At 34.5% G+C, this 26869-nt stretch overlaps 1 protein-coding gene across 1 annotated transcript in view; it reads right to left on the minus strand.

Moving 5' to 3' along the window:
* Nucleotides 1-1983: 1983 nt before the first annotated feature.
* Nucleotides 1984-26869, minus strand: part of LOC149554116 (26S proteasome non-ATPase regulatory subunit 2 homolog A-like) — a 32962-nt gene continuing 8076 nt past the window's right edge. Inside the window, exon 7 of the mRNA XM_089790417.1 lies at nt 1984-2226. Within this exon, the coding sequence (XP_089646543.1) occupies nt 1984-2226 (243 nt within the window). The remainder of the gene's footprint in view (nt 2227-26869) is intronic.

Below are 26869 nucleotides of genomic sequence, written 5' to 3' on the forward strand. Positions count from 1 at the left end.
AGTGTAAATAGTAATTAATTATTTAAACTAACATCCTCCCTTAAGTGCAACCTAGGGGAATGCACTTAAGCTTACAAAAGCTATGATGGGTCCCAACTACTAGGCCATATTAGGTACCCATGTACAAATGGAATGCTATACATACAATGCAATGCAATCTCTCTGAAAATGGAGAAAGAGGGAAAACCTCATTGGAAAAACCCTCTCCCAAAAAGAGAGATATGTACAATAAATAAGAGAAGAGTCATGTGACCCCCCTAGTAAAAAGTCATACACCCCCAAGAGATCTCACAAATGAAGATAGTTTAGCTCAGTGAAGGGCTTGGTGAAGATATTTGCAATCTACTTCTCTGTAGGACAATACTATAATGCAATGACCTACTCATGAATCAGCTCTCTGATCTATTGCAAATGAACCTCAATGTGTTTTGTGTGTTGATGTTGCACTAGTTGTTTTGAGATTTCAATGTCACTAATTATCACAATGTATGACTATGGGTCTAGGTATATCAAAACCAAACTCCTTCAGAATATGCTATAACCAATTAGCTTCTATAGCTGCATTGAGAACTCCTCAATACTCAACCTCATTTGATGAAAGAGTGATAGTGTTTTTCTTTTTACTCTACCAACAAATGGGGCTAGAACCAAGATGAACCATATATGCCGAAGTGCATTTGTGAGAATCAAGATCCCCTATACAGTTTGGGTCTGTATAGCCCACTAACTATAGTCCAATACTAGCTACATAGCATATCCTATATGTATGTGTGTTGGCGCTCAAAATTGCATTCCCATTTTGAGCATCCATTTGAAATTTTCAGAAAGTCAAGCCCTATGAATGACCATAATTGAATGTGTACGCAGCTATCCATTTGAGATCCTTAAGGTGTTCAATGTTTTTGACACTTTTCATTCAGTTTGCCTAAGCCTTCCATGATGATAATTTGTCATTCTAAGTTATATGACAAAGTCTTATTTTGAACAAATCCTAAATCTTCTTTCTACCCCAATTAATATGTAGAATTCAGTCAAGAACTTATTACTTTATACAAATTTACCACGTCCTTTGAAATCCTTTAGCCCCTTCTCATTTTCTTGCTCAGGGCATGCCTTTTTTAAACCTTAGCCAAACTTGAAATAATGTTTTGATTAAATCTATTTTAAGTTTAAGGTAATCATGGTTTACATGTTTTTAAATCCAAAAAGTTGCTTTTCAAACTTACCATGCAAGTCTCGGCGATCGTAGATCTTGTTCAGATCAACAGACCATGCATTCTCGCATTTTCAAAATGTGAGGAAGTTACAAAATGCGGGGAAGTGTGAAGAGGGTGCGTAGAACAGTCTGATTACGTGGATCCAAGATATTTCAAAAGGTTGACTCACCGTTGATCTTGGATAAGATCACCGGATGCCGCTTGCCACCAAGATGAAGATGAGCATGGTTTAAATAAAGCGGGCAAGCACATAAGTGACATAAGTCCCTTATGAAGACACAAGGAGCTGTTTGTACGAGTGAAGAGGACAAGTTATGAACATCGTCGATCTATGAGAGATCGACGAATGAGGCATACCCGCATTTTCAAGATGAGAGGCAAATAAATATTGTCGGCGTGCCACTTTGCGACACGTGGTATAGTGGGACCAAGCGAGGAAGTAATGATCTCATGGGCGCCAAAGTTTTGAATGCCGCAGTCAGGTTTGTCAGAGCGCGTGCAATAAAAGGTGATTTCTCATTGGTCAGGATCATTGTGATGGGCCGCCTAATATTGAAATTCTGAATCACCGTCGATCTAAGCCAGCATCAAGGGCTAGCGTTTGCCCGCATTGTTTTATCTCAGTATGTTTTTATAATGCGGGTAAAAGGATTGTGGACACGTATCGCAATTAACCGAATCATGCCATTTTGAAATGCCATGTGTTTTGTGATGAAGGAACAGTGCAATGGTTATTGAGCAGTTTTTCATCAACCGTTGATCTTCTTTAGATCGACGGAGGGCGCTGGCCCGCTATATCAACATGCAAGGAGATTAAAGAAAGTAAGAATGCGTCGTAAAGACATGTCTCCCCGATGATATCAAGTCCTGCCTTATGAGCTTTCACAGATCTTTCGCGATCGTTAATCTTAGTCAAATTAACGGTCAGCGCATTCTCGCTTTTTGAAAATGCTCGCAAGATAAGAAGTGTAAGAGTGTGCAAACCTGATGCATGGGGCAGACTCAGGTCCTTGATTCAATTCAGATCTGTGGTTCTTGCACGTTTGCATTTCTTAGAAGCAAGAAGTGCCAACTAAAAGATAAATTGCACACATGGCTAATAATGATTGGGTTATTTCGGACCAGCTTGCCTAGTGGACTTTGAAGTCATCATGCTCACAGTTTCAACTTATAAGATCTTCAAGATCGACGATGCATATTTTACTATTGAAGGTGGTATCATTATGCATATTAATGAGACTTGAAAACCTTCACATGTGAAAGTGAAGAACAGAGTGTAACAGCTGAGATTTTCCCAATGTCAACTTGTGTGAGTAGATATTCGTGAGTCACCTCTGAATAGAAACAATTACTGCTAGGATTGAGATAAATTTGGCACGAGTGTCAAGTAGTTGGCTCAAGGATAAAGTGCAGAAGGTACAGAGATAAAAAGAAAAGGCTTCAGGTAAGTTTGTATACCATAGTCTCTGCATTTTTTCAGTCCTGGTGATTTATTCAAAAGATGTTTCTAAAGATTTCACTAAGTCTGACGGTATGGATAGCGGAAGGATTGTTCGTTAAGAGTAGTTGGTTTTGGGACACTGATACTTTGAAAAATGATTTATTTATTTTCAAAGGATGGTTCAGAAAAGGAAAATGGTTAGCTTTGTATGCTTGTGTATGGTTTTTTGATAGAGAAAAGCTAGTAATCAGGTGTCGTAGTCAAGTCACCAAGGTGGTAAGAAGAACAAGGAATAGACTTTGTAAGCTAACAACCTTTTCAGCAGTAACATCATCTTTTAAACAAATTTTCAAAGCATCTTAGTTTGATGCCAAGGTAGCAGAAATATTTGAGACCCTATGCATAGTTTTGGAAGAGGGCGAGGAAGATTTTATACCTTTGGGTATAGTCTTTTTCACTTTTTGTGCGTGTCCCCCCTTCTTGTGTTAGTAGATGGCAAATTTTGGCAAGAACTTGGTTAAGGAAGCAGACATGGATGGGGATCAGAGCATCCCTATTTTGTTATTTTTAATAACCACATTGTTTTCTAGCTTCTGCACTGCATGCTAAGTAATGATTCTATTATTTTTGAAGCCTGGCATGATCAGTAAAGAGTGGGAAGTAAAGATGATTCTCATTCAGTAGTCATCTTGACAAAACCCATGGGCCTAGGTTGGTGCGTATTTTTCAGAGTTGATTTTTTCATTGATGGGGCGATCTTAGCAATTGCGCACACAACAAATCAGTGGTAGAGCCGAATCAGAAAAAAGTGGTAACAGAAAAGGAGCTTACAGGAAAATATCTGATCTACGTGATGTTCTTTTAATCATTTTTCTTCTTTTTTCTGTTACAAAATTGTGATATCTTTTGTAAGGGACACTTGTCAGTTCTCTATGCCTAAAGCTTGTTGCATCTCACAAAATTTAAGTGAGATCCCAGGGCTAGAGAAAGGGTTGTTGGTTGGTTTTCTATTCTTCCAGTTCTTAGAGCTCTGCTCAGGCTGTGAAAGCCACATACCCAGCATATCTTGTATGAACAACATATGGATTTCATAGAGTTCTGATATAGTAGTGTGATCTTTTATCTTGTTTTATGCATTCCTAATGTACTTATTTCAAGGAGATAAATACAATGTGCAGAAGGTTTTGAATTCCAATATAATTCTGTCTCCTTTCTTGTTGAATTTGTAATTTTATATGTTCAAGAATAAAGATCTTGAACCTATTTGCAATTGCCTGGTTGTATGTTTGAATTTTGCTTGCCTTTAACTCAAGGAGTCATATAATTGCTTGTGGATTCAGACAAGGTTGCAGATTCAATTAAGAAGGATGTGATAAAGTATGGGGTTATATTGGATATTGTTGTCTAATTCATGAGGTGAACAGACTGAACATGAATGTCTTAACGTATGCCATATGTTGATTGATGTTCAAGGATGCATAATTCTGGAGTATAGGATTTCCCTAATGGATAAGGCACTGGTCGTTTGTAGGATCATTAAAGTTTTTGCTGCATATTGAACATGTTGTCTTTTCTCAATATAAATCAATCATTTTCCCTTCATGTTGAAGTGGACATAAAAATTTAAACCCTCACTCAGTTTATGAATAATATAGGTTTGCACCTAGCTAATGTAGAATCTATGTTGTTTCATAAACCACTAGGAGATATTAGGGGTTTCATCTGCTTTTCTAGATCCTGAATATGGTTATTGCACTGGTCACATAGTTAGATCTAAAGAGGTTCACCCGCCTAGGTTTTGTAGAGCCTAAAGTGCAGAAGGAGTATAGCCTTATAGTTGGCCTAGTGTTTGAGTGGGCATGTTGATAATGGGAGTTAGCTTCCCCTAGATGTGTCTTGTTCTCACCAGGGTAATTGGAAATGGGTAACGTTTTCAAAGACCAACAAAATGGTGACTCTGCTGGGGACTCTATGAAGAGATTTATTGTTGGAACTACTAGAATCTCTGGTATAAATAGCAAGGTCATGAAGTGTTTTCCATTTCTTTGCTCAAGATTCATGTCCCCCAGTGTTCTTATTCATTGACAGCAGAAGTTTAATTGAATTGAATAATTTGTAATATCAAAGTCACTTGAAGTTTTGATAAGTTGCTGTCAAAATTTAGAGTTAATGTCATGTTCTTTTAGTATGTCAAGAATGTGAAATCCCCCTGTTGTTAAATACAGTTTGCAAATACCAGTTGTAAGTTCTGGACCATCTTGTTTTGTTTTGCAAGTTGGTTACTCTTTTCTCACTAAGTGAGTGGCGACTCTAAGTATACCTCTACACCAGTGCTTCAAAATGTGAAGGTATTCTGAAGGAAACAATAGTGGGAAGGCAAATTTAAAGAATTCATTTCAAGTTCTTGACACTCGGTAGAAGAATCAAATGAGATGTTGTGCAAGGGTTACTAAATCAAGCATGATTTGAATCTGCTATTATTTGCAGGATTGAAATAGTTGCAGGCATCCATATTGAGAGGTATTTTCCACTTTCATGTGTTCTCATTTACATGAAAGTAAGATTTCAAAATTTTCTCCATCAAATGGTTTATAGCATTAAATAGGAGATTGGTTTAGTACAGTTCAACATGCTTTGTGGAAAGTAGATTCAGAAAAAGTGTTTTATATGTCAAAGTATGTTTGAAGTTTTGAACTGGTAGAAAGAACTGCAGATCTGCTATAATTAATAAATTCTGAAAATGTCTAATGGTGAATGAGTCTTGAGTTTGAAGAATGTCAAGTTTCGTCTCACCTAGTATGCAACCTGTTAGTGAAAGTTTTAGATCTATTTCTACCAAGAGGTATATGCCATTAAATTTTAATGGTATCCATGGTTTCCCAAATACTATGCCTTGTAACCTTAGAAAGTATTTGCCTAAGTTTGGTGGAAGCCATAAAAATTCAACTAGTCATCATGTTTAGCTGTTTAGTGACTTGATTGGTGATTTTGAAATTGCTCATGAAGACATTCAGATGAAATTGTTTGTTCAGACTTTAGAGGATGATGCTAGGGACTGGTTTTCATTCCTACCAGCATGTTCAATTTCATCCTGTGATGAATTAATGTCAGCCTTCATGATGTAGTTTGGGGAAAGAGTGAGCATCTCTGATTATTTTGATAAGTTTTTGAAAATGCAAATCAGGAATGGTGAGTTAGTTCCTGAATTTAATATCAGATTTGCAAAGATTTTTAATGAAATTCCTGAAAGCTACAAGCCGGATGATCAAATGTGTTTAGTGGTTTATCTCGGTGCATTTGGTAAGAAGATGAGCTATTTGTTGAGAGATAAAGAACCTAAGATGTTGCATCAAGCATTCATGATAGTGATAGAGATTGAGAATAACATAAAATATGGCTTAACCAAGAGTCACTTCTCTAGGAATGTTTTGCCGGCAAGATGAGGTGCAAAGCACAAGTCAATGTCATAAGGAGTTTTTGATTTTAGATCAGCAAATAAGCACCCCTGCTGTTATAAATAGTTTTGTTGAAGATTCAAAAATAAAAACATGTGAACATGAAATCTGTTTGTTGCAAAAAAGAAATGTTTCCATTCGTGCTGAATTGAATGCACATGTTTATGGTGTTACAACAATGAATGAGAGAGTTGATTCACTTGATGAGTTATGCATGCAAGATATAAATCCAGTCATTCATTTTACCATCGATTATTTGCATTGTGTTGAAAACATAATAAATCAGGAAGAGGAAAGGTATTTATCTCAGTATGAGGATGAAGAACCTGGAAGTGATGTATCAAGTGATAATGATGAAATGGCTGATCCGACATATTGTGAAGAAGCATCATGTGAAGACAATGGCGAGAATTTTTGCTCAAGTCAAGAAGAGGATTGTGATAGTGCATATGTGTCTTCATGTGAATTAGATGCTGATTGGGAAGAAGAAAGTAATGACAGAAGTGAGTTCTCTTTTGCTAGTAAAGGTATGAGTACTATTTCTAAATCTAAAAGTGAGTTTCCATTTCAAAATTGTCTAAATCAGTTTGAGATTGAAAGTGGTGAAGAAGATTTGTCTACACAATATGAAGACAAAGAGATGATCCATAAAGATAGATCACCTAATTGTGTAGAAGAGAGTCTTGAGGATGAGTGCAGAGATGATCAGTATATGATTGATCCTGAGATTAACGCACTAGCACCTATAGTTAAGATAAATGATGATTTTCTTGCAAGACATTTGAATCACCAACATGAAGACAATGAAAGTAACATTGATTTATATTCTACTTGCTTCATTGTTGGAGTAGAAAGTGAGTCCACATGTAGTTATGACTTTTCTTTACATCCTGAAAGTCTCCACGAAGACAAGATGGGTAATGGTTTTAAAGTATATACTAACCCTTTATATGATGATAATATTGATGATGATCAGCCCATTTTTTGTCAAAACGTTCAAAGAAGGTCATTGCATGGAGTTATCAATCCTTTGTTTGAAGAGCACATGGAAATTTCAGATTTGGTTGAGAAATAGTTTAATTATGATACTTTATCCTACTACTATGAGAAATCAAATTGTTCTTCTTCCGAATTTGATAGTGAAACTAATGATTATGATAACAAGGTGTTTAATGAGATGGTTATTGAAAATCTACCTATACCATGCTATGATTTTTATGATGAACTCCCTGATGTAAAGACTAATCTGTTCACTGATTGTGAAGAACCATTTGAAGGTTGTCGATTAGCTTCAGATTCTGACATTGATGATATTTGTGAGTACAAGTTAGAATGTTCATTTGAATATCATCCGGTTATGCATAAGGAAACACATTTTCAAGATATGTGTGATCCTTTTCCCCAAGTTGAATATGAAGCCTTCGTATTCGAAAATGATAGCATGCATGAGTCATTAAATGAAGAGGGTTTTCAGTTTTGGTCTGATATGTTTAAGCATGCTAATAAGAACTTTCGTAATGAGCAAATGTTTGAGGACAAAGTAAGTTTTTATATGCATTATGAAAGTAAGAGTGATGATTTTGTTTTGCCAAGTGATTTATTATATAATGATAATATGATTGGTGAAACTGATAGGAGAAGAAATTTCAGTATACCTCATGAAAGTTTAGATGAGAATCATGTTTATGACAGAGGTAAACAATTTTGTTGAAGTTCGGTGGCCTGGGGTCATCATTTGTAAATAGTAGAAGTATTGTTTCCTTGCTTTCAATAAGCTATTTGAGAGAAGTTTTGTTGTTTCAAGTATGTAGTCTACTTCTCCCAAAGATCTGGAATCTTACCATGCCCACAAGGGACATGCATCCCAAGACAGAGCCACTATTGGCACTCAAAATTGCATTCCCATTTTGAGCATCCATTTGAAATTTTCAGAAAGTCAAGCCCTATGAATGCCCATAATTGAATGTGTACCCGACTGTCCATTTGAGATCCTTAAGGTGTTCAATGTTTCTGACACTTTTCATTCAGTTTTCCTAAGCCTTCCATGATGATAATTTGTCATTCTGAGTTATATGACAAAGTCTTATTTTGAACAAATTCTAAATCTGCTTTCTACCCCAATTAATATGCAGAATTCAGTCAAGAACCTATTACTTTATACAAATTTACCGTGTCCTTTGAAATCCTTTAGCCCCTTCTCATTTTCTTGCTCAGGGCATGCCTTTTTTAAACCTTAGGCAAACTTGAAATAATGTTTTGATTAAATCTATTTTAAGTTTAAGGTAATCATGGTTTACACGTTTTTAAATCCAAAAAGTTGCTTTTCAAACTTACCATGCAAGCCTCGGCGATCGTAGATCTTGTTCAGATCGACGGACCATGCATTCTCGCATTTTCAAAATGCGAGGAAGTTACAAAATATGGGGAAGAATGAAGAGGGCATGTAGCACAGTCTGATTACATGGGTCCAAGATATTTCAAAAGGTTGACTCACTGTTGATCTTGGATAAGATCACCGGATGCCACTTGCCACCAAGATGAAGATGAGCAAGGTTTAAATAAAGCGGGAAAGCGGATAAGTGACATCTGTCCCTTATGAAGACACAAGGAGGTGTTCGTACGAGTGAAGAGGACAAGTTATGAACATCGTCGATCTATGAGAGATCGACGAATGAGGCATACCCACATTTTCAAGATGAGAGGTAGATAAATATTGCAGGCATGCCACTTTGCGACACATGGCACAGTGGGACCAAGCGAGGAAGTAATGATGTCATGGGGGCCAAAGTTTGGAATGTCGCAGTCAGGTTTGTCAGAGCATGTGCAATAAAAGGTGATTTCTCATTGGTTAGGATCATTGTGATGGGCCGCCTAATATTGAAATTCTGAATCACCGTCGATCTAAGCTAGCATCAAGGGCTAGCGTTTGCCCGCATTGTTTTATCTCAGTATGTTTTTATAATGTGGGTAAAAGGATTGTGGGCACGTATCACAATTAACCGAATCATGCCATTTTGAAATGCCACGTGTTTTGTGATGAAGGAATAGTGCAATGGTTATTGAGCAGTTTTTCATCAACCGTTGATCTTCTTTAGATCGATGGAGGGTGCTGGCCCGCTATATCAACATGCAAGGAGATTAAAGAAAGCGGGAATGCATCGTAAAGACATGTGTCCCCGGTGATATGAAGTCCTACCTTATGAGCTTGCACAGATCTTTCCCGATCGTTAATCTTAGTCAAATTAACGGTCAGTGCATTCTCGCTTTTTGAAAATTCTCGCAAGATAAGAAGTGCGAGAGTGTGCAAGCCTGATGCGTGGGGCAGACTTAGGTCATTGATTCAATTCAGATCTGCGATTCTTGCACATTTGCATTTCTTAGAAGCATGAAGCGCCCACTAAAAGATAAATTGCACACATGGCTAATTATGATTGGGTTATTCCGGACCAGCTTGCCTAGTGCACTTTGAAGTCATCATGCTCACAGTTTCAACTTATAAGATCTTCAAGATCGACGGTGCATATTTTACTATTGAAGGTGGTATCATTATGCATATTAATGAGACTTGAAAACCTTAACGTGTGAAAGTGAAGAACAGAGTGTAACAGCTGAGATTTTCCCAATATCAACTTGTGCGAGTAGAAATTCGTGAGTCACCTCTGAACAGAAACAATTACTACTAGGATTGAGATAAATTTGGCACGAGTGTCAAGTAGTTGGCTTAAGGATAAAGTGCAGAAGTTATAGAGATAAAAAGAAAAGGCTTTAGGTAAGTTTGTATACCATAGTCTCTGCATTTTTTCAGTCCTGGTGATTTATTCAAAAGATGTTTCTAAAGACTTCACTAAGTCTGACGGTATGGATAGCGGAAGGATTGTTCATTAAGAGTAGTTGGTTTTGGGACACTGATACTTTGAAAAATGATTTATTTATTTTCAAAGGATGGTTCAGAAAAGGAAAATGGTTAGCTTCGTATGCCTGTGTATGGTTTTTTGATAGAGGAAAGCTAGTAAATAGGTGTCATAGTCAAGTCACCAAGGTGGTAAGAAGAACAAGGAATAGACTTTGTAAGCTAACAACCTTTTCAGCAGTAACATCATCTTTTAAACAAATTTTCAAAGCATCTTAGTTTGATGCCAATGTAGCAGAAATATTTGAGACCCTATGCATAGTTTTGGAAGAGGGCGAGGAAGATTTTATACCTTTGGGTATAGTCTTTTTCACTTTTTGTGTGTGTCCCCCCTTCTTGTGTTAGTAGATGGCAAATTTTGGCAAGAACTTGGTTAAGGAAGCAGACATGGCTGGGGATCAGAGCATCCCTATTTTGTTATTTTTAATAACCACATTGTTTTCTGGCTTCTGTACTGCATGCTAAGTAATGATTCTGTTATTTCTGAAGCTTGGCATGATCAATAAAGAGTGGGAAGTAAAGATGATTCTCATTCAGTAGTCATCTTGACAAAACCCATGGGTCTAGGTTGGTGCGTATTTTTCAGAGTTGATTTTGTCATTGATGGGGCAGTCTTAGCAATTGTGCACACAAAAAATCAGTGGTAGAGCCGAATCAACAAAAAGTGGTAACAGAAAAGGAGCTTACAGGAGAATATCTGATCTACATGATGTTCTTTTAATCATTTTTCTTCTTTTTTCTATTACAAACTTGTGATATCTTTTGTAAGGGACACTTGTCAGTTCTCTATGCCTGAAGCTTGTTGCATCTCATAGCATTTAAGTGAGATCCCAGGGCTAGAGAAAGGGTTGTTGGTTGGTTTTCTATTCTTCTAGTTCTTAGAGCTCAGCTCAGGCTGTGAAAGCCACATACCCAGCATATATTTTATGAACAGCATATGGATTTCATAGATAGTTCTGATATAGTAGTGTGATCTTGTATCTTGTTTTATGCATTCCTAATGTACTTATTTCAAGGAGATAAATACAATGTGCAGAAGGTTTTGAATTCCAATATAATTCTATCTCCTTTCTTGTTGAATTTGTAATTTTATATGTTCAAGAATAAAGATCTTGAACCTATTTGCAATTGCCTAGTTGTATGTTTGAAGTTTGCTTGCTTTTAACTCAAGGAGTCATATAATTGCTTGTGGATTCAGACAAGGTTGCAGATTCAATTAAGAAGGATGTGAGAAAGTATGGGGTTATATTGGATATTTTTATCTAATTCATGAGGTGAACAGACTGAACATGAATGTCTTAACATATGCCATATGTTGATTGATGTTCAAGGATGCATAATTCTAGAGTATAGGATTGCCCTAATGGATAAGGCACTAGTCGTTTGTAGGATCATTAAAGTTTTTCTACATATTGAACATGTTGTCTTTTCTCAATATAAATCAATCATTTTCCCTTCATGTTGAAGTGGACATAAAAGTTTAAACCCTCACTCAGTTTATGAATAATATAGGTTTGCACCTAGCTATTGTAGAATCTATGTTGTTTCATAAACCACTAGGAGATATTAGGGGTTTCATCTGCTTTTCTAGATCCTGAATATGGTTATTGCACTAGTCAAATAGTCAGATCTAAAGAGATTCACCCCCCTAGGTTTTGCAGAGCCTAAAGTGCAAAAGGAGTATAGCCTTATAGTTGGCCTAGTGTCTAAGTGGGCATGTTGATAATGGGAGTTAGCTGCCCGTAGATGTGTCTTGGTCTCACCAGGGTAATTGGAAATGGTTAACATTTTCAAACACCAACAATGTGTACCCTAGATATAGTGTAGTATGCATTTGGCTACCTTCTAGTGAAGTTCATGTGGCTCTTACATGAAGCAAGAAGCCATGCCAACTACAAAAGATATGTCAGGGGGTGTATGTGTCAAGTAGATGAGACTTCCAGCCAAATGTCTATACAAAGTAACATCAACAAGTGGAGTGGAACACTTTGCTTCTAACTTAACTCCTAAAAGAAATGGAGTAGATGCAGACTGTTAGTCACTCATGAAAAATCAAGAAAGTAGATCAAGAGCATACTTGGGTTGTGATAATATGATCCTTGATGAAGACTGGTTTATCTCGATACCAAGGAAATGATGAAGTAGACCAAAATTTGTCATAAAAAATCTGTCCTACAAAGTAGCCTTGACAATATCAATGATGGATGTTGTACTCCCTATAATGATCAAGTCATCAACATAAAGCATAAGTACCAAGTGAGAATCATCCCATTGAGGCATGTAGACATTCGGATCGAATGATATCTGGTGAATCCTGCGAAGAGAAGGAGGGAAAAAGCACAGACCTGTGTCACCCTTTTGCAAAGGAAATGGCTAACAAAAGTATAATTGTTCACCTTCAATGATATAAAATTGGTATTATTATTTAGAATTTGAATATAATGTAAACTAATGAAATGTGTAGAAATGGTTGAAGTTTAGGATTAAAATTTTTAATAATTATTTGGGATAAGAAATGATATATTTTCCTAAATTTTATAGATAATTTTTTAGTTGCTGAAAAATGCTAAAAATTAAGGTTTTAGTTCCCACCACAAAACTATATGGAAATAAACATGTTTCTATTTGAACTCAGATTATGCTATAGATAACACATAGCTAGAAAAATCAAGAATAAAAAATGACTTTAGACCTATATTTTCTCTTTTATAGTGATTCAAATTTCAAGTCAGCCCAAATCGATAGTTTTCATCTCCCACCACATTTTTAGAAACAAATATATTCTAAATAGAAGATAAATTATACATTTTGAAAGAGGACTCTCTCCTCTAGAATGTCATATAATGTTTTAATTTTTTTGATATGACTTAATATTTTTTTATTTCTCAAAATTGACATTTTTCGAGTGTTAAAATACATGCTTGTAGAACTTTTTAATTACAATATACTATATCTAATTAAAACACTATAAACTCTATATGAGAATATTCTTGACTATGAGCTCTATAAAATGGTGTTTTTATTTTACTAAAAAAATATTGTAAAAAATAGTAAGAGATATTGAAACATTAGTTTTCTAAAATAATATTATTTCTTCAGTAATTGGATAAAAACTAGTATAAAACATGCATTTAATAAACATTTCTAATTGGAAAAGTGTGAGACCATATATAACTTAGCTATAATAAATTTTTCTAGATCATATGTTTGAGAAAAATTGATGTTTTGATAGAAATACTCAAATTCAGCTGTTCTAATAACTTAGCTTGAAAGGTGACATAGCTTTGTACTTTTACCCAAGAAAGAATCTATCTTGACATGCCAAGCTCTTGGAGCTTGTTTTAGTCCATAGATAGACTTTTTCAACTTGAAAACCAATGTAGAATCTTGAATGAACCCTTGTGGCTACTCCATATAAATATCCTCATAAAGATCACCATTCAAGACTGCACTCTTCACATCCATCTGATTAACAACCCATCTCTGAGCTATAGTTGTAGCTAGTGTCAAATGAATGCAGTTCATTTTTGCAACTGGTGCAAAGGTCTTAGTGTAGTCAATGTCAGGTACCTAAGAGAAACCTTTTCCAACAAGTCTAGAATTATGCTTGTCCACACTTCCATTTGCTACAAACTTGGTCTAATAGATCCACTTACATTGAACAATTTTTCTTCCCTTAGGAAGAGAGACCAAGTCCCATGTATCATTTCTCATAAGAGAATTATATTCTTCCTCCATTGCTTGATCCCATGCTGGAATCCTTGAAGCTTCTTTGTATGATTAAGGATCAGAAGTAATTGCTATATAAGCATGAGGGAGTGAGTTGTGTTGTGATCTTGTCCTTGTAGTATTTGAAGGATTCCCTACCATGGTCCTACCACATCCAATGTCTGCTGAGCCCATTTAGGTCTAGTGGAAGAAGATGTAGAAGGGATATCCCCAACCTCATCTTGATAATGCCTTTTTTTGGGTTGTGGATGAACATCTTCTAAGTCACTATCATTATTTTCACTCTCTTCAATGAAGTAGGAAGAAGGAGGAGTTGTAGAAGTAAAGTCAAGAAAACTTTCTTCAAAGTATACACTCCTCTCATAGAAAATGCCATGTGTCTTTGGATCCATCAAGTTGTAGGCTTTATGAGAGTCCACATATCCAACAAAGATTCAAGGTTTACTTTGAGGTTCCAATGCCTTGCATTTCTATGGAGGCATTCATGCCAATGCTGGACAACCAAAGACTCTGAAGTGCTTTATAGAAGGTTTCCTCCTAGTCCAAGCTTCAAAAGGAGTTACACCATCCAAAGCTTTATGAGGACTCCTATTTTGGATGTAGTTAGAATAATTCATTTCTTTAGCCCAAAAGACTTGATCAAGAGACTTATGTAGTAGCATGCAAGTGGTAATCTCCTTGAGGGTTCTATTCTTCCTTTTGGCAACACCAGTTTGCTATGGCATGTATGGTACTGAATGTTGAAGGTCAATTCCCTCTTAAGTACAAAATTCTATAAGTCTTGAGTTAACATACTCCCCTCCATTATGTTTTTGAAGGACTTTGTTGGCTTTCTCTGACTACTTTTCTACTTGAGCCTTGAAGATGAGAAATTGTTCAAACACTTCACTCTTATGAGCCATGAATAATACCCATGTATAGAGAGATTTTTCATCAATGAAGGTGAGTGCATGGCAAGATTTTCCAAATGATGGCACTGGAAATGGGCTTTCCACATCTCTATGAACTAGTTCAAGAATACATTGTGCTCTCCAAGACTTCTCCTTGTCAAACATTTTTTCTAGATACTTCCCAAGTGTGCAACCTGAACAAACACCATCTGAAAACTAGACTTGAGGTAGACCATGAACCATGTTCTTACTGATAAGTTGTTGAAGATACCTATAGTTGAGATGTCCAAACCTCTCATGCCACAGTTTGTTTTCTATATTGGAATGCATTAACAAGGCTTGTGCATTAGATTTAGGCAAAAATGAAGAGAAAGTGTAAATCCTTGAATCATGATTATCTTCACCTATTGCAACCATAGAGTCATCTTTGATGCTTTTCACTACCACTAAATTTGGAAGAAATTCAACCTTGTTTCACCTCCATAGTGAGTGATTTGGTAGACTGAAAAAAGGTTGGAGGTAAGATTAGGAACATAGAGAACATCTTTCAATGCTCCATTTTCCATGTCAGCTTCACCTTTTCCTTCAACTTTTGTTTTAGTATCATCCCCTGCAAAGATGTGAGGTACCTTTGAAGGTGTCATGGAAGAAAAATCTCTCTTTGAAGCACCGATATGATGTGTGGCACTTGAGCCAATAATCCATTCTCCCTAACTGACATTGTTTATGAGTAAAACTTGTCTTTTGCTCTTAGAATCTAAAGATGAAGACCCTTTCTCCTTATAAGCATTAGATAATGGAACATTGTGCTTCTTCATGATGTTTTTAAATTGATCAATCTACTTGTGATAACACTGATGTTTTTCATCACCAATTTTTTTACAATAGGCACACTTCTTTTCCTAATTAGTGTCCCCCTTTTTGTTGATATTAGGTGAAGACTTGCCTTGTTGATTTGATGTTGGTGGTGACTTTTCTGTGTCCTCTTGTTTGTTATCTTTCCACTTCTTCTTTTTGCCCTTGTCTTTGTTTGAACTTTCACTAGTTGAATTTTTAGAACTCTCATTGTTAGCCACCAATGCCTTAGACTTTGAAGACTTTAGAATCCCCATTGTTGTCAACTTATCTTTTTCATCCTCTAACAATTGAGCATAGTCATTAAAAGTGATTTTCTGATAAGAAGATCCTAGACTAGCCTTTCTGGTGTTGAAAGAAGAGACAAATGTGGAGTATTTGGATGACAGTTTATTATGAATAAAATAAATCAACCTATCATCCTTAATGGGACTACCACAATCATTAAGTTTTATTCTCAACTCATTCACCTTAATGATAAAATCTTGGACAGAATCAAAGCTCTTAAGATCTAGGGAGATAAGCCCATCTTCAATCTTGTAGACATCCTCCTCAATCACTTTCCCATATAGGTTTTTAAGTGCATCCCAAGTTTCCTTGGATGTATTATATTTTATGATCTAATAGAGGAACTTTTCATCAACCCCTAACCTAATGAGTCCTAGGGATTTCTTATCTATTGTTTCCCAAGCACGAATCTCACCTTGAGATATTTGATCACCTGTTGCTTTTAGATAGGATCCATCTGCATATTGAGAAACTCCATTCATCAATTCACACCATTTTTTAACTGACCATGTGGCATAGTTATGTGGTGTTAATTTTGGAATTTTAAGGTTTACCATAATGCAAGGAAAGAAAGATAACATCAAAAAAAGAGGAACACAACACCAAGAGACACCCCCCCCCCAACAAATGAATGATTTTGGCACTTTATATTTAGTGCAATTACAATAGCCACTTACCAATTTAGGCCTAATTGGACTTTTGATTTTGCTATTTACAACCTCCTCTTGTAGTTCAAATTTGGTACTTAGCAATGTAGCTCAGATATACAACAATTTTGAAGTTTGATCAAAGTAATATAATGCAAAAAAGGACCTATTTCTGAAAGTGGTATTTCTACCCACACAAGCCTATAATTTGATTGTAGATCTAGAAAGTAGACAAAAAATTATGCACTTTCAAAAAAAATCTAACTTGATTATGTGTTCAAATGAGCCTATATAGAGCATTTGAAGTTGCAAAATGCAAGATTAGATAGGTATAGTTACCAAAAATTGACTTTTTTGACAAATCCATGCACCAAAACTAGAAAATTATAGCACCACTAATTTTTTAAAAAAAATTTAGCAATTTTTTTTTTTAAATGCACTTGATTTGGAGTTAGGATGATTGAGATAAGGCCTCCATAAGTTGGATTGCCAAATAAAAACTACATACGATGAGGGGTCTATCCTGATGACATCAGGAAACTCTGGGGTTAAATTTGATGTCCAAATGGCCATCACAATAGTGCAATACAACCTGTTGGTGACAATCAAATGATTGCCAATTTTAGAACCATAAAATGGTGACATCAACCAAAAAACTAATCGATAGGTTGACATGGAAGTAAAGATTGTATAGATGCTGACGTGTCTAACCAAATGAATGACATAATATTTGTGTTGTCAGATGATGTGGTGGAAGGTATAGTGCTAACATAGATGTTGACCTGTCACCATGGGTGACTGATGTGGCTCTAACTAGCGGGTTATGTGGCTACCAAAGGTTATTTTCCTGTCAGTCGTGTTAGAGCTGATGTGGCACCGCGAAGGATGGATGGCAGTGATGGAATATTTCAGCCACTAGGAGTGGAAGACATGATGAAAGTTTCCAACGGGAGGTTGAAGAAGCTGATAGTGAAGTTGTGGTGGCCGATAGTGACAATGATCACTAGCAGGTGGGGGATGTTTAATCCCACATCCGTGGTGTTCTTGAAATTTTTTTTTTTTATAATACCACGGGGCCATAGAAGGTGATTCGGCATTGAGACCATCAATATTGTTGAAGTCATTACTAGATTGTTGGGAATTTTACCGCTATTGGAATGTAAACACCAATTTGTTGTGGTTTCATTGGTGAATATAGAATATTTTGTGGAATATACTAGTCATGAGTGTTGGGGTTTGATCACCTCATTAGCCTACAAAAAATGCTCTCCTATAGCCCTGATGGCCAAATTTTTTTGAAAAAAATGCAGCTCTAAAAAATGCAAAGATGAAAATGAAAAAAATATAGATCTAAAAATCAATTGCACAGATCTAAAAGATCATACCAATTTCACAAATCAGACCTTCGGCTTCCAGTTTGCAAAAAAAATTTCCTCAATTTTGACTATGGCCTAGGGTAAGCAAATTTAAAGTCAAAATTCATTGAATCGACACTCTAGACACAATGGTGAAGTTTTCTTTAGCTCTAGACACTCCCAATAGTTGTAGATACTTTGGAGCTGAATCATGGTCCTCTGAGAGGTGAAGCAAAAATGGTCTCCAATGGCTATGAAATGAAGCTCCCTCAGCTTTGATACCATGTAAGAATTTTCCTAAGGGAAAAATTACACCAAGATCAATAAGCTCAAGAACTTAGCACAACATGGACCAAAAATGTATGATCATAATAATGATATGAAAATGAATAACTGATTTACATACAAACTAGAAGTGTCAGTATATAAAGGCATCTAGAATGACTATGAGTCAACAAAGTGATAAGTATAACAACTAAGCACACATCCACTAGAACTAGATTATCCTCCATTGAGCACAGAGGTTTGTACAATGATGAGAGGATAAGTCTGCATAGGTTTATCACATGAAGAGATGTTGTAGACACCATGTGCTTAAATCAGTTGTTAACTCATGTGTTGTCAACAAGACAACTCATATGACTACACAAACTCCTAAGTGTCTAGATAATGCATTAACCTAAGTAAACTTAAGTAAAGTGTAAATAGTAATTAATTATTTACACTAACATAAATCACCATGAAGGAAGGTTGTTTTAACATCAAGCTACTCCAAATGCAAATCTTCAGTTGCCATAATACTTAAAACAATATGGATAGAACTCATTTTAACAATAGAATAAAATATCTCATCAAAATCGATGTCTTTTTTCTGTGCAAATCCTTTTACAACTAACTTGGCTTTAAATCTTTTCTTACTTCCTTCCTCTTCTTTAAACCTATAAACCGACTTATTTTGTAAAGCCCTTTTACTTGCAAGCAACTTGCATAAATCCCTTATCTTATTTTTCAACAAAGAGTCCATTTCATCTTTCATTGTAGACTCCCACTGAATCTTAGTATTTTCTTGCACAGCTTCATCATAACATTCGAGTTCACCAGCATCTGTTAGTAAAATAGAATACAAAGAAGGAGAAAATCTTTCTAGAGGTCTACTCATCCTTGTTGACCATCTAACATTCATTGGGGTGTGTGGTATTTGTTGTTGCAGTCATTGCACATCATAAGGAATGGCTAGAATATCATCTTTTGGAGTATCATCTAGCACTACATAATTATTTTCTTTCTTCTCATGTTACTGCAATAGATCTTTGTACAACACTTTCTTGTTGAATATGACATCCCTGCTTCTTACAATTTTATGATTTTCAATATCCCAAAGCCCATACTTGAATTCATTAATGTCATATCCAACAAATATACATTTCTTTAACTTAGCTTCTAACTTGGTTCTATTTTCAGAATCTATATGAGCAATTTTTTCACAACTAATTTTTTTGAGAAAAGAATAACTCACCTTCTTACCAGTCCTTGCTTCCTCTAGAATACCATAGCCCAGAGGAGTAGAGGAACCTCTATTAATCAAATATAAAACAATATTGACACCCTCTTCCCACATGTGTAAGGGAAACCCAGCATGCAACCTCATGTTCCTTGCATGCTCCATTATAGTCCTGCTCATGCATTCAACCACTCCATTTTCTTGTGGAATCTCTGGAACAATTTTTTGTCTATGAATGCCATTAGTGGAGCAATAATATTTAAATTCATGACTGTAATACTCACCACCATTATCAAATCTGAGATATTTTAATTTCTTATGAGTCTCATTTCCAACCAAGTGTTTCCATTTCTTAAAAGTTTGAAATACATCAGATTTTTGTCTAAGTAAATAAAATACTTTTCTAGTTTCATCATCAATAAACATAACATACTAATGAGAGCCACCAAGGGAAGATACCTGAGCCGGTCCCCATACATCTGTATGCACAAGCTCTAATTTCTCCTTTTTATTTTCCTTCCTAGTCTTCACAAAACTCACTCTTTTTTAGTTTCCATACACACAACTTTCACAAAAATCGATATTAACACATTCCAGACCTGGTAAAACTTTTTTTGAATGAAGTATTTTCATACCTTTCTCACTCATGTGCTCAAGTCTGTTATGCAATAGCGCTATATCAGAATTTATAGTAGCTATTTGTTCTCCCTACTCAACCGCAGCAATTGTTCTCGAATATTCATTTCTTTTTGAAACAATTAAAGTAGAAAGAACAATATGACTTATACAAAGATATAAGGTGTCTATTTTCACACCTTTTGCTACTATAAGGAAACCTTTTGAAACCTTCTAATTTTTATCATTAAAAGTAGCTACACAATCCTCATCACCAAGTTACCCTATTAAAATTAAATTCCTACTCAGCCTTGGAATATGTCTTACCTCATGTAGTAGCCAATGATTCCCATTCTGCAACTTAATCTTAATTTTTCCCTTTCTACCAATTTGATAGGGTTCATTATCTCCAAAATAAACAAGTCCAAAATCCCCTTGGACATAATCAATGAAATATCCTCTATGAGGTGTAGCATGAAATGAAGCACCAGAATCTAAAACCCATGAATCATCAACACTTTCTAAAGATAGAAGCAAAGCATCCTCTTCGGATTTGTTACTTACCACATTTTTCTCCTTTTCTCTATCTAGTTTATATCCTTCATTTTTCTTTCGAGTCCAACAATCTTTCTTTTTATGCCCTATTTTAACGTAGTACCAACAATCGTTTGGTCCTCTCAATTGAGACCTCCTCTGATTTGACTTTCCTCTTGATTTCCCATGATTTTTGGAATTACTTCCTCTCTCAGTCATTCTACCTCAACTTTGTGTGTTCAAAGCACTTCCTAATGTAGATCCACCTGAGGTTTTCCTACAAAATTTCTTACTCAAAATAACACCAAACACATCATCATATTTTAGGGTACTAGATCCAGATATAGAATTACTCACAGCCCTTACCAAGCCATTCCATCTTTCAGGCAAAGAACACAAAATCAAGAGAGTCCTAATTTCTTCATCAAAATTAATACTTACAGAAGATAACTAAGTAGTAATAGTATTAAACTCATTTAAATAATTAGCAATAGATCCACCTCCTATCATTTTCATATTAAATAAATGCTACATGAGAAATACCTTGTTTGAAGCAGAGGGCTTTTCATACAATTTCTTTAGGGTTTCCATCAGCTCTTCTGTCATCTTTGCTTTTGTAATATTAAATGCCACCAATGGTACTAGGCATAATTTAATGCTTCCAAGTGCCTTTCTATCTAAAAGATCCTAGTCGTAATTTGACATAGATCATTGATTATTGGTTTTTCCTTCCAATGGCTTACATAAATCCTTTTGATAAAGATAGTCCTCCATTTGCATCTTCCATAACTAAAAGCTTTGCCCATTAAACTTGTCAACCCTCATCTTACCCTCGTCTTCCATCACTCCCACTCAACTGTGAGACTTTCCTATAGAGGATAATTGAAAAAACATCCTCACTCTCATACCACTTACTAGGATTAAACCTCAGACAAAAATAATAACTACATGCAAATATAAACAATATTAGAAAATAATAGTGCACACAGAAAAGAACACAAGACACCAAGATTTAACATGGTTCACCCAAACCCTAGGCTACATCCACCAAACAACAAGTCTAATATTGTTACGATCTAGGGATAACAACCTGATTATGATCTGTAATCCCTTACAACTCAATATCGCTACAAGAACCAATTTTCACATCACCCATAATAAAACAATCCCTAACCCTAAGTCATTTTATACAAGTATTTTTACTGCTTTAGGGTCATAATTAATAATTACATGTTGGCCCAAAAGCTTGATAAAATAGGGCCCTAAAGAATTTATGAAGTATGTATAGTACTTCCCAAAGCAGTCACCACAAACTAATAAGAAACTATAATTTACCACCTACTAAAATTACTAAGGTTCTCTAGTGGTGTTCAACCACAATAAATAACGGTCACAATAGTAATGTTCTCTAGCGGTGTTCAACTGCAATAAATAATGGTCACAACTAAAGAATTTCTTGGGTTTCTCCTTTAAATAGTCATATTATCACCATGATATAAATATAATTCATGACTTATTATACAATGCACAATGATTTCAATAAAAAGGTAATTGTTCCAAGATACCTCAATATTTAAAAGAACAAAGGATATAAAGAACATGTCGTGATGAACTTTACATTGACACAAAATAAACTACTACTATTGTAAAGGAATGTTGTTTCAATGCATTTATAACTCCAAATTAAAAATAATAATTACTTGAACTCAACACTTTCTTTCCCTAGTCCACATCACTACAACCATCACAAATATGGCAGGAACTATGATGCTTTGCATTTCTTGTTATGACTTTTTCTCCTACATATATTTTCTTTTAATATATAAAAAGGAATGCTATTATAATTTATATAATTTTATACATTTACTTCCAAAATTCTTTCTTGTTGTCGATGGTTTGTTTGTATTGGTAAATGTGGTATATATATCACCCATGTACCGCTACGGGTCATGCCTTTTGACCCATGGGCCATTCATGTATTTAGAGGATCTATATTTGATTACTTAGAATCAGAAGTAATCACTTTATGCATAAATGGTTATTAAATTATAATTAGCTGATATTAATATTAAATGTTGATATAAGTTTATAAATGTTATGAATATATATATATATATATATATATATATATATATATATATATATATGTTGACTAATTCAATTAGTAATATTATTTGATCCAATATCATTTAATGGTATATTAATAATTTATATTAATTATTGTTGTTTGATGTTATTTTGTTATATTAAAAATCAATTTTTGTATGGATTAATAGATTTAATAATGAGTATTATTTTTCTTTAAAGAATGCATTATTAAATAATTTGTTAATATTTTATTCCTAAAAAGATATATTACCATGCATATTGAGTCATCGTGAAAAATTAAAACAAATCTAGGATTATCATCATCATCGGACTCATCTATTGCACTAACAGATAAAATCCCTCAAAAACTAGAGAGACGAACAATATTTCATCGAAACAAAAAAATGGAATAAAAGAAATGGCTAAAATTAAATCATAAGAAAAAAGGAACTAACAAACTCAACCATGTACCATTGTAACTGAACCAAGCATTCAACTGCAAGATTTCCTTCTGTATCAGTTCTCATTGGATTCTTGAGAGTTTTTGTTGAGCTGGAAAAATGAAAAGTTTAAATTTGATTTAAATCCAATTCTAATTTCAATTCCAAGTCTAAAAATCTTCATTTCGGATCAAATTGAGAATTTGAAACTTATATTCCAAATTTATTTTAATGCATCCAAATTGAAGATTATACTTTTTTAAAATTTGTTCCTTCCAAATCCAATTCAATGCCAACAAACAAATAGGCCCTTCTGGGTTCAAGAGGTACCATCTAGGTTCAATAACCCCAATTTAAAAGTGTCATTCTTTGAAATTATTGTCTGATTTTGAATAATCAAGGTACCTAATGAAAGAGTATCCATACCCTCGACTGGACTGGGGCAACGTCTATACAGGCACGAAAATGCACTTCCTTATGAAAGAAAGGACTCTAGAAATTTTTTTTAAGAGTTTGAAAAAGCAATATAAAGGAAGTGCATTTTCGTGGCTGTATAGCCACGGGCCTCGACTGCACCACCACAACTTTATATTTGAATACACAGTGCAGATACCAAAAATAGAGCGAAGAAAATCCCCTCTCATTTCGTACATCCCTAAAGAGAGGCAAAGAATGTCCTAGTAGCGTGAAAACTTAAATAGGTGGTAAAGTGGAAATTTAATGTTGTTTGAGCGTAGGAAAACTTCGTTTCATGTGATAGTTGCGGAAAGGCGTGGAAAAATGTTACACGACAAATGAGTTTAGATAATTTAATATACATCTAAAACTCAGTCGACGTAGATCGAAAAGTAATAAATAATGAATTCAAGCTATTAGTTGATATAGAGAAGAGATAGAATGATGAATGGTCAACGCAAAAAGAGCTTCAAGGCGTTAAATTTTTTAACTTTTCGTGCCAGCTAACTTTTGTTTTTTCCATTCCACAGCGCTTGAGAAAATCAATTTATTAAATTTCTATATATATATATATATATATATATATATATATATATATATATATATATATTTTTTTTTAATAAATGGATTTTCTCAAGCGCTGTATATATATAGAAATTTAATAAATGGATTTTCTCAAGCGCTGTGGAATGGAAAAAACCAAAATTAATATTTAATTTATATATAAAGGTACATAATATTTAATTATGAATTATTTATGTATTCAAGAAAGATGATAAAACAAAAATTAATATTTAATTTATATATAAAGGTACATAATATTTAATTATGAATTATTTATGTATTCAAGAAAGATGATTGAACCCTATTTATTTTGTATAAAGTAGTATAATACGTAGATATAATGTTTGATGGTATATTTTATTAGATAAATTATTAGAGTCTAGAATACTATTGTATTCATTCTACCTAACTTATAATATTGCTATTACAATTCAATTGTGTGGTTTCTAAATCAAATTCAGTGAGAACTATTTTGCGAGTAGTGATTAACAAGAATCCATTTCTTGCATAGGGGTGGATCACTCAGGTTCTTGTGAGGTCACAAATTCTTGTATTGCTCCTACTCAAGCATGTTTAAGTAAATATTTTTCTCCAAGGTTAAATCCGCTTGGTTGTTGTCTTGTTTTCCAAACTTTCATCAAGTGTTGTATCTTATGAAACATTCAATACAAAGCTCATTTATCTCATCAATTGATAAATATGAGGTATTAACATAACAAGTTAGATTGTGATATTACTATTATGATTCAACCATGTAGTTTCAAGTTAAATTCATTTGCCCACTTTTCATAAGTAGTGAATCACAGGAACCCATCTCTTGTAATAATGAATGGAACACTTACCACTCATTACATCTAGATGATGCTCACAACACATACAACATTTTTTTAAATAACATAACAAATGATTGTTAAAAAGTAAAATATATTTTATTATAATTTATTTATTTTTTAAATCTTAATTTATAAAATATCATTTATCTTACTTTCTATTAATTTAGACAAGAAACAAACATTATATATATATATATATATATATATATATATATATATATATATATATATATATATATATATATATATATATATATATATATATATATATATATATATATGTATATGTATGTGTATGTGTATGTGTATGTGTATGTGTATGTGTATGTGTATGTGTATGTGTATGTGTATGTGTATGTGTATGTGTATGTGTATGTGTATGTGTATGTGTATGTGTATGTGTGTATGTGTATGTATGTATGTATTTTATTTTGTATACATTTAATTACTCTAATAGAAGGCTAGCATAAATTTTTATTTATTAAAGGAGGCAAGAAAAGGGTCATGAATCCTAGAAACAACAAGAACAAATAACTTTGCTGCCTTGGACCATTACAACCAAGCAACACTAGAGAAAATACCATCACTAACACAAACTATTTGAGGAGCTCCACAAACCAAAACTTAATAAAAAAACATAAGTACTACTAATACTAGAGTCTAACTTATTGACCAAAACCTTGTTGATAACCCCAAAAGATAACTGAGTCTAAGAGTACTCCGAATTAACTTAAACCAATTTAAAGATAACAATATTTAAATTATGTCTCAAAACTACAAGCAGGAGCACGATAACCTATAAAAGTACTATAGTAAGTGTCTTCTTCATTAAAACAAAGGGGAAGTCAAGGTGTAAAAATGCTAGGCATGTTTAATGTTCTCCCAGTCCTCGACCAGGTACTTGAGATCCTTGGTCCAATTGTGAACATCCTCCATGCTCTTCATTTCCACATGAATGTTGTTGTTTTGCATACTAGCTTTCTTGAGTTTTCTATGACCCATGATTTTTCCAAAGATGGTCTTCCTTGTCATCTCTTTCTGGACCCTACACATAGTCGAGATGGCCACACCCAGCTCAATACTAGTAATGGCAATGTCAAACTTGTTGTTATGAGATAACATTTTTTCATTGAGGACCTTGATCTAATCTTCTAGGTCTTTTTTTATCTTTATAACCTTACTTTCCTCATTAGTAACCACATTTTCCAAGGCTTTGATTTATTCTTCAATAGGGTTGTCGACATTGGGGACCTCAACATCAGGCCCTATAACAACCTCAATATGGACTTCCCAAGATTCCTGCTCAACCTCCTATGACTCTTCGCCATTTTCTTCATCTTCAAAATACTTCTCAATGGAACTATTCTCAACTTTCTCTAGAGTTTCTTTGACCTCAATATCATAGGTATCCTACTCATTTTTGTCTTAGGTTTCCTCTCTACTTTCTTCCTTATAGTTCTTACCTTTTTTCACCCTCAATCTTTCTAATATCCTTTCTCTGGAGCTAGACTCAATAAACTAACCTAGAGCCTTTAATTTCTTGTCTCCTTCATCCCCATTAGACTCTTCTAAGTCCTAGTTATCCACCTCAATAATTTCCTTTTAGATTTTTCTCATCTTATGGGTTCCATCTGGGCTAGTTTTGTTGGAAGCATTTTTATGTTTAATTGGGGTTTCCAACAATAAGGACACTTTTGATTTGGTTTCTCCCTTAGAGTTTTTTTCATTTTTTCTTGGGACTACCATAGTCTCCAAGCTCAACAGGAGGGGCTTCTAGGTCATTTTCCAACTTAATTTCTTCAATGACAACTAAGTTCCTAGGGGGCTCCAAAGAGCTCTCTTTACTAGTAAGACACCTACCAAAACTTGGGTGATGTAAAAACATATGGTGTTAAAGAACAAAAATCAGACCCTAGTGTATGGATAGGTTGTCCCCATATTTAATACTATTGACCAAGGAAGAGTACAAAAAAAAAGGAATGTCAATCTTTTCAGCATGTCTTAACATATTAAGAAGCGAGAAGTGGTAACCATGATAAGTGGAAAATGAT

Source organism: Cupressus sempervirens, chromosome 6, assembly GCF_028749045.1.
Source record: "Cupressus sempervirens isolate cs-2001-9-10 chromosome 6, ASM2874904v1, whole genome shotgun sequence".
NCBI lineage: Eukaryota > Viridiplantae > Streptophyta > Pinopsida > Cupressales > Cupressaceae > Cupressus > Cupressus sempervirens.